Genomic DNA, 13,619 nt, shown 5'->3' with positions numbered 1-13,619 from the left:
AAGACATTCTAATAGAAAAGACCTATAACTGCTATTTTTTCCGTAGTAAAAAAATCTAAAATTTTGCAGTGGTAGACGGATTTACTACGATTTTCTATTTGTAGCTACAAGTGCCGTCTCTACGTCTATAACCACAGATTTCCTATCGTAAAAAAAGAATATTCTCTAACTGCGAAATTTTACCTATAAGTTTTTTCTACACTAAATTTATAGATACAAATTTCAGCTCTGCCCACATGTGGGTCTATCTTGAACATTCCATATTAAATCATCATTTGATAGAAAGATGATGACCTTACATGTCTTACCTTGCATGTTCGATGTACAGTTGTTGGGATAGAATTATTCAAGTGAATTGTGGAGAAAATAGATCATAATCTCTTATATTGCTAGCTTGGACTTGGATCATGCAATGGATTATGGGTGAGGAGTGTCTTATCATTGTTATAATCTGTATTAAATTAATTCTTAAGCTCGTTTTGTGCATGGTTAACATGGCAAAAGGCACTGATTATTAGATCACAAATTAAGGAGAAAGATTATCTTGGCACCAGCATGGTGAGGAAATTCAAGGGTCCTAAAGTCTCCATGCCACCCTATCCTTAAAGAGTCCCATCCAAGTGTACTAAGTGATAAAATATTTGCTAAGGAAGAATAATCTATCACGCCAGCTCATGCACAAATAAAAGCCAATTTCATTTCATGACTTTCATTACAGTCATTTAATCAAGCACGCCACCCTTCAAAAGAAGGTGGAAGAACAATATATACTCGTTCAACATTGGCCAAACAGATAAAGCTAATGGGTTATGATATATATAAATATATGTTCTCATCACTCATAGTATTGCCCAACTAACAACAGAGAGGATTTGATGAGATGGAGTTTTCTTTTTTTTTTTGGTAGAACTTAAATGGAGCTAGCTTGAGGTAAACAAAGCATTGAAAAGTCTAGGATTAGTATGAACCTAGATTAGTATAAAACATGATATTCAAATAAATTCTTCCAGTTAGAAATTTTTTTATAGTTATGAACGTAGGGCATTTTGGTAATTTCATCGTTATATGTTAGGTATCTTAAGTGTAATTCCCTTAAATGTTGGGTACCTTAGGTTTGGTTTATCCAAAAAGAGTAAAATTGAGATGTTGAATCAATGAATCATATACTTCCAATTTAAATCTTTTTGATAGATATAGAAACTTTAGGTATTTTTAGTCATTTCATCATTTGTTAACATGTGCTAACATCAAATTGATCTTGGGACACTCTAGATGCTAAATGTTAGGAACCTCAAGTATTGTTTTCTAAATGTGAGGACCCTTAAACATAATACCTTTAACGTTAGGTACCTCAGGTGTAATTTTCCTGCAAGATTATGAAAAATATCTTGTTGGTTTCAGGCAGTGTAGGGATAGGGTCAAGTGTAGGTAGAGGTAAAAGTGGTTAGAAACTTGGCTGCTGCCTGGGTTGCCAAGGGAATGGAATCTCAAGGGTGGGTATTTTCAAACCTGCCCCTAGGATTCCATTTCCTTGGCTACTACCACAGGGTTGCAACAGATACTTGGTTGCAACCATGGTAGAAGAGAATTTTTTTCCAAAAGTGGTTTTGGGAGGCTTAGAAATAGTTCATGGTTGGGGTTACGTTGAGAAGGAGAATGGACTTTCATAGGTTCGAGTGGAATTGGAAGTGAACCATATGGTGTTGGAAACAGGTTGGGATGGGGTTGGACAGCAAATGGGATTACCATCTTTCTCATTAACATTACTAGAATTCCTCATACATTGTTTGTCAGTATGACCAAAGCTTAACCCAAGGGGGTAGCGCAGTTGGTGAGCAATGAACTTGGTACATATCGTAAACTCGAACGTCCTAGGTTCGACACCCACTAGGCACACCTTGGGCCACTCATACTGGGGTGTTTAGTGCTTTTCTCTGCTTTCAGTGAAAGTTGAATGGTTCTCATTCAACACTGGTATGACCCGGTCCATGTGGTTGTGGGGTTTGTATGAGCCCACGGGACTAGTCATGCAGAAGGTCTGGATACCCGTCGTTAGCAAAAAAAAAAAAAGTATGACCAAAGCACTGAAAGCGTAAACAATGCGAGGAATCCACTTGAAGATAAGCACTTTTTTTTTGCTAGAATATCAGATTATATTAATAGCAAAAAAAAAAAGGGAAAAATAGAATACAAAAGTAAGAAGCTAGCCTCCACCTTCGGCATTGCCATTAGTAGAGACTCACAATTGCTATCTCACAAAATTCAAAAATCTAAAGCGAGGACGCCCATCAATATCGAATTGCAATTCTGAGGCAACATGCTGAGGGAGCTACACATCGTTACTATCAATCCTGGACTTAGCTGCATCCTTAGCCAAAAAATCCACAACTGGATTTGCTTCTCTAAAATAGTGGGTAATCTTCCACTCAATGGAGTCTAGAAAGGCAGACAGATAAGACCACTCCTGAAGAATAGACCAAGGGATTAGCCTATTGTGGAAAATGAAAATAGCAGTGGAGGAGTCTGACTCAATCCAAAGGTGTCTTATATTCATCTCGCGAGCAAGATGCAGCCCCTTATTAATGCTTTAGATCTCAGCCAAAAAGTTAGAAGAGATACCTAAGTAGAACTTGAAGGAGAGAAGCTTTCTACCATCATGATCCTGAAAAACTTGAAGATAAGCACTTGGGCTATGTTTGGATGTCAAGAAAAGGAAAGAATAGGAAAAAAAAAAAAATTAGTAAAACAAAAATTTTGATGACACAGTCAATAGTATATATAATCCATCCATTTTTCTTTAACCAAACTAAGAATAGTAAATCAAGCTAGCTCTACAAAAAGTCAGTTTCATTACAACCAATTTTTTATGGTATTTTTTGTTTTACGGGAACAAGAAAACAAAATCTTCTGTTTGGTGTCCATGGTTAGTTTTTCAAAATTTTTTTTTTTTTAAATGAATCGGGTAAAATAACGTCAGAACAACATTTGAGTTTTGTTCCAAAATGGAATTTTGACACAAAAATGAAAAATTCTGATTTTAACACGAAACATCATTTCTGAAAAGAATGACTATCAAATGCAGTCTAACTATTACGCTGGAGAGTGAAGAGAGAAAACAGAGTGGGAAAAAAAAAGAAAAAAGAAGAAGAAGATAAGATATGATGGAAAAATGGTTGTGGTACATGTAGAAAAATAGGAACACAAAACGTCTGGAGCCCAGTGAATGTTCACGTAAGTGATATGATTGACACGTGTTAAATATGTTAATCCTACTAACAGAGTTGTAAACAATTACAATTTTTTTTAATATTATTAATATTTAAATAAATAAATAATAAAAATCCCAATATAAGTGAATTCCTCCTTTGATTCCGCATAGAAATCTCAATCCTCTCTCTCTCTCTCTCTCTCTCTCTCTCTCTCTCTCTCTCTCTCTCCTTGCTTCTTCTTCAAAGACGTTCCTTCTTTCTTCTTCCTTTTTTAACGTTCTCCAGTCTAGTTGAAGTTTTGTTTACCAATCTCATTGAAGATTTGCATCCATAGTAAATTCTCATAGGTTAATAATATCTACCCAAGAAGTAATAATAAAATCCCAGATATTCAAAAGCTTTGTTTACTTTATAAATTCAAATTTGTCCTCTGCCATACATGCAAGCTTTACTGTCCAAATCCATTCTCTGATGATTAATATGTAAACATGGTATTTGGATATATGTGGCCAAGTCTCTCATATGCTTAGTGCCTGAAAATAGTTATGTTGATTTTTTTCTTACCTCATCCTATTTTGAGAGCAAAGCAAAAGAAAGAGAGAGAGAGAGAGAATTGAGAATTCCCAGTAGAATCGAAGGAGTCGTCCGTTTATATTGAATTTTTATTTTTTATTTATATGAAAAAAATATTAAACAAGTTAAGTAACTACATCCATCATCTCTCTACCTTAAAAACTAGGAATCAATTACAATATAAAAAACTAATAGTTTAATCTAATATTAAATGAACAGTCAATATTAAAAGAAAATGAAAATAAGATTACAATACGTACGTCCGGCTACCATTTGCCCCAAATATGATAACTTAATTTCATGGATGAAACCTGACATCATTACTTAATAGAGCAAACTGATATCCTCACTTAACACAATAGTTTAAGGAAATCGAAGTCTATCTTCTCTTTCCTATTATGCTTACCCTATAGGTTTACAAGTAGTTATCACAACTTACCCAATAAACTCGCTATAACTTCTCCCCCCTTGTTCACTACTTCTCTACAAACTTCCCATACAACTTGTACACATAATTACTTCAATACACACTAAATTACTACATCAATAGTTACTAGTCACCTTTGCCATCTCCTGCAAGAGCCATGCCAACCCGTGCATGCACGTAACACTTATAACCAACAAGTTTGACATAGATTTATTTATATAATATAATATTACATACGTCTCCTTCATCACCCTTCAGTGTATATCTTCAAGAGAAGATTCAGCTGCCCTTATGAAAGAAATACCAGTTGATGATTTGATGGGATAAAAGCTTCCCATAGCTATACCACAAAGTCCCTCTTCGGCAGAGATACCTCGCTGGATTCTAAAGTAACCATTTTCTCCCCAAGCAGCTCCCCGTGAGTTCTTCACGATCCAGTAATCAAGCCCAGTTTCAGTATCAGTACCATACCCTACAATTGTCACTCCGTGATTTGGGTTTGTCCCACAGGGTTCCACAATTATTCCCTGTAGACCATTTGGGTTGGAGGGAATTAAATACTACAATTAAAAAAAAAAACGAATAAATTTAAATTAATTAGTTTTATAAAAAAAATTCCTTTTTTTTTTTTTTTTTTTACATACCTGTTTGTATAGGAGGAGTAGTGAATCATCTATGATCACAGATACAGGTTGCTGTGCAACAGCTTCCTTCAAAGCAGACTCGTTGTTTGAAGGTACTTCCTCAAAGTCATCAATTGTTACCAAAGGAGAAAGCACCTGCGAAATCAATGTAAGTTGAGCCTAGCTGTCTAGTATTCCACTGTCAATACCAGCTGTTGAAAAATCAGGCCTTGAGGCTTGGTTGGTGGGCCCTTCCCCTCATTTCTTGTATTTTGATGATTGTTATGGTCTATACTCTATTGTGTGTATTCAAAGTCTCGTTTTCTCCCTCAACAATTGAAATTCATATATTTACGATTCTCTAATTAATTATGTATTTTAATATTTTTATGATTTATATATAGTCCATCTAGGAATGCCCAGATGTAAATTTTCTATATTCCATTAATTCATAGTTAAATATATTCTTTGTTGATTTATAGTTGATTTTTTTTTTTAAATTGATTTGTTCCCTCTTAGGGTTCCACATGGATGACAGAAATAATAATTTTACATCAAAAGTGGGTAATCCGATGTGAAAACTTATAAGTATTTGGGCATCCTAGCTATTCTTGATGGTATGGTTAATTTTTGAAGATAAGTTCTGTCTAAATTTCAAGTAGTCTCACCAAGTTATATTGTAAAAAAAAAAAGAAATCAACGCTATCATTACAACGGAATCAAACTAAAAAGGAAATCCAAAAAAAAAAATACTAAGATAGAATTAGCCCAAAACAGTCATACACCTTGGCATACAGCATACTTAAAAGAACCAAGCTGAAAGTACTGGTAATGGACCACACCCCTACAAACCCTTATAGTACTACTTCTTATAAAAAAAAAAAAAAAACTCTGAAATTCAGGTACCTTTGATGGCTGACAAGTCAGATTTTGCTTTAAATGATCACAATGCCAATCTAAATTCTTGAATGCGTAGGGATAGTTCTCCAAAGTGGTTATTCCATTGTTGTTGACAATGTACTCAAATGCTGATCCATAGTACCCTCCACAACAACCATCGCATCCTACAGTCACGCAATCTATCAGCTGCTGTGGAGAAAGGTCCACTAGTTCACCGGCCACGATTTTGTTTATGCTCTCAACAGCGGCAGCCGTCGAGAAAGCCCAGCAAGAGCCTGTAATCAAATGGTCAGTTTAACTCAAAGAGGCATTGAAAGGTAATTTGGGTATTTTAAAGCAATAGGGGGGGAGGAAGATGTAAAGGTCTAAATATAAGAGAGTATTAGAAACAAAATTTAAGGTAGGAAAAGTATCAGTAAATATAAGTTAAGTGTAGGGGATTGATAGTAATTGCCCCAACTCGTATATCGTTTTTTTTTTTTTTTGAATGAAAAATATATATATATATATATATATAAAATAACAAAACACCACAAAGGATAGTGAAGGGCTAGAACCTAAGAAGGCCCAACAAGAAAAAAGGCCAGGCAGACAAAAAAAAAATCCCAGGGGAGGGGAGGGGAGGGGACACCAAATCAAAAGAATATAGATGATGCATAAAACTAATTAAGGTTATGTTTGATAGTCAAGAACAAAAAACATAATAAGATAAAAATTATAATGTAATTTTTTATTTATTTTTTCTTTTATTGCTTCCAAACAAAGCTTACGGGAGAGGAGAAATGGGAAGCGGGTTCTAAAAATAGGCAAGATATCTATTTCTTCAAGAATTTAGGCAAATAGCAAATTTCTTTCATTCTTTACGTACCACATGAGCCTTGGTCCTTGACGGAGGCTACAACACCTTTCTCCCTCCAATCAATAGAGGATGGGATGTCTTTGATCAACTTATTGTGGTGGTACATGAAATTATCATCAACAGTCCCTCTCCTCCGTCGTAATTGTGTGCGACTTTCACGACTCAAACGGTAGCCACTAAGGACATTTTTCTCACGTTCATTCATGTCACTGAATTTGTTTAGTTCCAACTTGTATGGGGCATCCTTCTTATTGAATTCAAGAACATACTTTGCATTGTCTTTGAACAATCTAAAACGCATTTGCTTCTCAGAGGGATCTCTAGAAACCTTGTGATGGCTACACCATCTTTCATACAAGTCCCAGAGACTCTCTTCAGTCTCTAGTTCCCTCTCATGGAACTCAAAGCTCTGGACTAACCCTAGAACGAGAGCCATTGAGAGGGCAACAAAAAGGGCAACCTTTCTCATCTCCATTGCTGCTTTAATGCTTTGGTGGGAACTTACGCCTCTTGGTGATTATTGCTTATATAGAGGAGGGTGTGAGAACAAAATGTAATATAGTGAATTATTGGGTGGGCATTAATGATGAAGAAAACAATATTGGAGGAACACATTGATTAGATCATAAATAAAGGAGAAATATTCTGTCCACATACGGTGGAGAGGATCATAATTAAAGTCTCCTCCGCTCACTAAAATGTATGAGGACAATATCCTTACCAGTGAGTATCCCATCCAACTGTAAATAAAGTGATGGAATCTCTCACAATAATTGGAGATGTACTCGGCCCTAATTTTTTTTTTCTTCACCTAAAAGTATATAAGATATTTCCTTTCTCAAACCAAACCAATAATAATCAACTATACAGGCACCTACACAAAGAAAATAAAAATCTGTGAAAATAAAGAAAAAGTTAAATAAAAAAAAAAAAAAAAAACTAACGATATCACCCTCAACAGTGTAAGATAACTTACCCACCCTAGCCATATAAGCTACCTTACTACCCATTGATATTATATATGTTGGTGTACGATGTATTTTATTCACAATTTAATCATTTGTTCGTAGAGCTATTTACTCGATCGTAGATATTTCTGAAACATTTTTAACAGAGGGGCAAATAGTCAATTTTGAAATAATTTATTGTCAACATTTTTCAGAAATGAATCTATCTGATTCAGAGGGGATCCAAGGGGTACTGGTGTAGGCCCCCCAAAGAACGGTGATCCTACTGTGTAGCAGAGGTGGTAGGGGGTGTAGCCCTACTTGAATTTTTTATTTGGGACTCGTTTATTGAGGGCAAGTTTGTATTTTCTAGTATTATGGTTTTTCACTATATATTTGTAGCAAGGTTCTCTTTTTTTTTTTTTTTTTTTTTTAAGTAATTTGAGAGAGGTGTAAGGATGAACGTTGTAATCTTATTTTTCATTGATAGTGAAAAAGGGATCTTATTTCATCAAGGACATAGACAATCGTGCTAAATCTCGTAAATTTGTGTGCATCATTTATTCTTGTTTTTCCTTTTCTTTTTGCATCATTTTAGGGTTATGTTTCTATAATATATCCATCTTTAGAAGTTATAATTACAACCATCCTAGAGGAAAGAGCAGAAATTGTTAGAACAAATGTTAAAGTCTCAAGGCCAATTGGCCTGATTCCCCTCATCAACCACCTACATAAATCAATATTGTTAACCCATACTGCTACCTTCTTGTATCCTTTTGCCATTGCCTAGTGCAGACCTTGTTAGATGTTCCTGGCTTTTTATGCCAACACAGTCCCTAAAAATTCCACAGTTCAAACGTGAAAGAGACTTAACAAAATTTTGATTTAGAAAAGACCATAGAAACCTAACCACTATTATAAGAAACCAAACCCAAATGACAACCATCACAAATAAGAATTGATCAGTGATACCCAGATGATAACGTTTGATATTCAAAAAGAGACATAACATGTAAAAACTAGAAGCCTAGAGATACTTGATGAGCAGCCCCTAATGGACCGGCCATCCTAACATGCTTAGAACAGAACAAGAAGAAATAGATGCCAAATTGATTCATTTTCAAATCAGACTGATTAAATCGAATCCGATAAACCATTTACTAATCGATTTGGTTTTATCTTTAAAAAGTTCAATTTTTTATTAAATGATTTGGTTCTATTTTGAATCAATAAACCATTGGATTTGAATCGATTAAAACCAATTACAATCTTTATGCTTTTGAACCAACTATACATACTAAATCGATCAGAAAACTGGTTAGTCTTGGTATTCTATATATGCTTAAAGTGGATTTAGACTGTAAATTAATTTAAGGAGAGGATTCTTTCAGCCAACCGCATAGAGGAGTGGACCAATGAGATGCAACAAAATTGTATCTTACATTGGAGGACATGCCCCATTATTTTATGTGAAGAAGAGAGAGATATACTGAGACAGAGGTGTTCGCATACCCTATTTTAGTGGTTTAGTGAAATCATTCCATTAATTTAGGTAAGGTTAATAATCTCGAAAAAAAGAAGCATAAAAGACAACGTGCACCCAGACATAGTGAGAGACTACGTCTCTCTCTCTCTCTCTCTCTCTCTCTCTCTCTCTCTTGTTTTTATCATGTTGGGATGACGAAGAGACTAGAGAAGATGAAAGGCATCGGGTTTTTTGGGTTAGAGGGTCTCTTTTATCTAAACTTTCACAATTGTTGGAGTCCACAGCCGTTTGTAGAAACGACAAAACAAGTCATACTTGTTTCATCACATGCGTTTCCAGGATGATAAATTGTGATTATATTTCTAAAAAACAAGAGAAACGGAACGACTTTATCAAACGCCTTTTAGGTTATTTCTTCGTTTATAAGAACAAGAAAACACAGAAATGAATAAAACAAAACGTTGTGAAACGATGCCTAAATGACCACCTCATCCCTCATAAAAGATGAAAAAATCAATTCATCGAAACAAGATATACTAACACCATTGAAAACTTTGGCGCCACGCGTGCTTCCTTTGACATTGAAAGCAATTTTATATTATTTGACTAGAACCTTACGTCCACTTTCCATTGTCTTCCTTTTGCTATCATTAACATTAAGAAGTTTTACCCAAAAAAAAAAAGATTAAGAAGTTCATTATCGTTGCTGTCATTCTCATTTTATCATCCTGGACGTAATCATTCTATTGTGTATCGTGCAGGATAAGATGGGAAAATGTGATTGATGTTGGTGCAACATGAGTTTTATTGTTCTAATTTTCATTCTGGAATAATGTTTTCAACTCAGCGACAACAAACTCCGAAGCTTGAAAAGCTTAATCATTTTTAGAATGACTTACAACAAAAAATAATTAACAATTTTTTTTTTTTAATGTAAAAACAGTTGTATTCATTTGACGTTAGGATTTCATAATTGTAAAGTTACAAACTTCCAACAACCATATAGTGAAAATAGGTCAGACATCATTAACAAGGCCTTCTTGACTAGGGAGTCAGTTACTGTGTTAATCTCCCTAGGATTTTTCTCAAACTTATATTTACTAACATAAGAGGCTAAATGAAGAAAATCCTCTATTATAAGTTGCACCAACAATGGAATATTCATAGATGCGTGGTTTAGGAATTACCATGACAAGAAAATCAATTTTCAACTACGGCATATAAAATCACCGTCACAATTATTTTTGGTGATGAATATCTATTTTCAGAGACTTTTTTTTATCATCGTCATAAATAACATTTGTTGTAGTATACATAGTTATTTGATACGATTTCTTGAAACACATGATTGCCCTAGACTACGTACCAAATACAAGCTTAGTGTTTACATAACAAATGATTATTATTTCTTATATTATTTATGAAAAGGAAAGAAAAAATATTAAAACAAGAAGAGTTACATATTTCGACAAGGCAATTGAGTTTTCTAACCTAGCCTAAATGGCAGCCTTGGCAGTGACAGAAATATACTGAACATCTTTATATAATAAAACAAATTCAAAAATTTTCCTGCAACAACCTAAACCTACCCACTCCCGCACAACCCCACCCCACCCCACCCCCACACCCCCCACCCCAACGCCACCCCCCACCCCCCCAAAAAAAAAAAAAAAAAATGAAAAATGATTTCAAGAAGTAGAGGTGAAACTTGGTATGTTAGCTAAGGCCTTCAAGGTCTACTTGTTTATCAAATTTCAACCCTATCTGATCTGCCATGTGGCCTAAAGAAATATGTGTCGCTATCTAAATAAGAAAGCTCTTACACTTTTAAGGAAAAAAAGTCTCTTCTTAAACTGTAACCTTACCTTTTTTTTTTTTTTTTAAAGGGGTGAGGGTGTGGGGTAAAGAGGGTGAAGAATAGACATTTCAACCACATTCACACTTTTTTGAGTGATATGTTATTGGCAGATCGGGTAGGGAAAAACAAACTCATTACATTCAATTGCCCACTTCCGGAATTCTACTCTGAGAAATTAAGAAAAAAAGAAAAGGAAAAATAGACATTAAAATGGAATGGGAACTTCATCCCAAATTGTTTGAATAGACATTCAAATTTGTCGCCTATTCTTTCTTCTTTAATGATGTGATTACATGCACCTCCTTGTCAGATCCTAACTTTTGGATTCATGGGGAATCCTATGAGACTACTACAACTCAAATTTAATGGGAATCTTAACTACATATCCCACACACACTGATTTTCCCAATGCTTTTTAGTGGTCTCTGTTCTTACAAAAAAAAAAAAAACATTTTTAAGATAATTCTCAAGATCCTATGGGTCTCATTAAGCCTAATTGTAAGTCCCCTATGGGTAATGGGTTTATGTGTTACAGGTAATTCCTTTGGTTTTGAGGTGGATTCCTCTGTTTAACTCTTCTATTCCTTATTTCTCCTATTTCAGCTCTGTTCTTCAAATTTAGCTGTTTAGTTTCCAAGATTTAACCCTACCTGCAGATGCTTTGTTTTCTGATTTTGTTTTAACTTGTTGATTTTATTCACAATTTCATAAAACTGAAGACAGACCAGTCCAAAAATGAAACTTCAACAGTTTAGTTTTGGGTTGGCTCAATAACAGACCAAAACCGATTCAACATCATCGAAACCAGACTGAACCAACCGACTGGGATTGGCCTCCTTACATGGGAAAAATTGTTGTTCAATGAATAATTTTCCACACCTTCAGGCTACAATCTACAGCGTACAGGGTATTATAGAACCAAAGAAACAAGAACCAAGCAGCAAAATCACTAAAACAGAAGCATTTGTACAATAAAGTTAATTGATCATTAACTCAAGTTTTCATGGCCGGATTCAAAGTTCATAATAGCATGCGGAACTCCACGACCTGCAACTTTCCCCTGCGAATGAGCTCAATCTTGCAGGTATCTCCTTCTTTCAATCCATTTACAGCTGAGATCCCAACCCAATCACCACGTAAGTAAAAGACTGCTTTGCTAGTCTTGCTGTTTCTCAACAGCACCCTCCATGACCTCCCCTTTCCATCTCTCAGAGTTGTTGTGAAGCTTCTCTTGATCCCGATTAGACCACTCTCTCTAACGAAGGGCCGGGGTATATCCTGGAGAAATTGAAACAGTTACACTCACATCCACTTCTCATACTTTAAAAAGGGAAATTTTCCCTTCATAATAACAAATTAAGTGCTCTTACCAAACGAGACCACTTCAAGATATATGACCTGAGTGAGAACAGAAAGAATGGATTGTTGGGTCTAATCTCAATCTGGTCACTGTTCTTCGAAAATCCATCACCATCATTGAAGGAGGAGGAGGAGGAGGTTGATGTAGTAACATCAAGCACAATTGTATCTTCAACTTTGCTACATCTGCAGAAACCATCCAAAGGAAACAATCTAATAAATGACAAAAAGTTGCCACAGAAAAGTCCACTTGTTTAGTGGGTTTCATCAAAATTGATAAGAGAACCTCTCAATTCCATGTTATTAAAGGGAAAATAAAACGAACTGAGGGAAGATTCCACATAATTACAGACATCTTTCCGCAATTAACGAGCTTGAAAACGCAAGTGTCTCCTTCCTTCAAGTAATTTCCGGATACGAACTTACACCAACCACATCCCATGCGCACCCGACCACTATCTTGGTTCAGTCTTACACACCACGAATTCCCCCTTTCATCTCTAAAGATGGCTTGGAAGATTTTCCCAATCAAACCGTTAGCCACCGCAAAATCCTTGGGAACACCCTGCCGCATACAATAGTACTCTGTATCAATCATATCAAGTCTACTTTTGATGGGAAAAAACAAACAATCAGACTCAGAAAATTGAAATTTATTTACATTACAGCTGAACTCACTCACCACAGAGCTAGCCTTCCTGATTTTATTTTCTGTTATTAAAACCTCAAAAGCATCTCCGGTTGCCTTTGGTCCAATGCAGGGAGTCGTGAATTGCCCACTCAGAGGACTACTAACTACTGAGCCAACACCAACATCAACACCATCAACTGCAAAGTACAGATCATGAACAAGGCCAATAGTCATTTACTTGTAAACACAAACTTACTCTTGATTTCTTCTTCCTTGAGTCTGTTGTAGTCTTTCTCTTGCTGATTCTGGAATTCCCTTTTAACAACAGTTGCTGGTGGATGGTGGTATTCTTTCTCACATGAGCTTCGGTCGAAAACCTTAACATCAAAGACCATGGCACCTTTATATGCAAACACGACAAAATCCCCAAAGCCAAGATCATTATCACGAATGAAATCGTCCCATCCCACAGTGAAACAGAACCCTTTCACTTTCACACGCCAAGATTTTGAGGCACATCGATGGTTCCTCAATGTGGCTTCTCCTACTCCCTCCTCACACATCTCATCGACTAGGTGCTTCAGAAAAGCTTTAGGTATGGACTAGAACAACCAATTCAGATTAGCTACGTAGCAAATCTTACCATGAGAGAGAGAGAGAGAGAGAGAGAGAGACTTACAAGTTGTTGAAATGGAGGCAAGATGGGCTTGAAGAATTGGAGTTCTGGCGCCATTTTCAGTTGGTTTC

At 35.6% G+C, this 13,619-nt stretch overlaps 2 protein-coding genes across 5 annotated transcripts; both read right to left on the bottom strand.

Moving 5' to 3' along the window:
* Positions 1 to 4,083: 4,083 nt before the first annotated feature.
* Positions 4,084 to 7,098, bottom strand: LOC122073403 (zingipain-2-like). Its single transcript, XM_042637988.1, has 4 exons — positions 6,601 to 7,098; positions 5,739 to 6,007; positions 4,854 to 4,988; positions 4,084 to 4,736 (listed from the first exon to the last, which is right to left on the bottom strand). Exons 1-4 carry the CDS (start codon positions 7,064 to 7,066, stop codon positions 4,464 to 4,466), a joined length of 1,143 nt encoding a protein of 380 aa, XP_042493922.1. The 5' UTR covers positions 7,067 to 7,098; the 3' UTR covers positions 4,084 to 4,463.
* A 4,516-nt stretch (positions 7,099 to 11,614) lies between these two features.
* On the bottom strand, positions 11,615 to 13,613 carry LOC122073402 (B3 domain-containing protein REM10-like). Of its 4 annotated transcripts, none has more exons than XM_042637984.1 (6): positions 13,552 to 13,613; positions 13,129 to 13,474; positions 12,924 to 13,039; positions 12,595 to 12,806; positions 12,253 to 12,427; positions 11,615 to 12,160 (listed from the first exon to the last, which is right to left on the bottom strand). In XM_042637984.1, exons 1-6 carry the CDS (start codon positions 13,603 to 13,605, stop codon positions 11,903 to 11,905), a joined length of 1,161 nt encoding a protein of 386 aa, XP_042493918.1. In that variant the 5' UTR covers positions 13,606 to 13,613; the 3' UTR covers positions 11,615 to 11,902. The 4 variants fall into 4 exon arrangements, with proteins under 4 accessions (XP_042493918.1, XP_042493919.1, XP_042493920.1 ...); XM_042637985.1 differs by having other exon boundaries at positions 12,924 to 13,036; XM_042637986.1 differs by having other exon boundaries at positions 13,129 to 13,249; positions 13,552 to 13,612.
* Between the last annotated feature and the right edge of the window lie 6 nt (positions 13,614 to 13,619).

The sequence above is a fragment of the Macadamia integrifolia genome, chromosome 3, assembly GCF_013358625.1.
Source record: "Macadamia integrifolia cultivar HAES 741 chromosome 3, SCU_Mint_v3, whole genome shotgun sequence".
NCBI classification, from domain to species: Eukaryota; Viridiplantae; Streptophyta; class Magnoliopsida; order Proteales; family Proteaceae; genus Macadamia; species Macadamia integrifolia.
The sequence above is the reverse complement of the archived record's forward strand: the minus strand, read 5'-3'. Positions and strand labels throughout refer to the sequence as shown.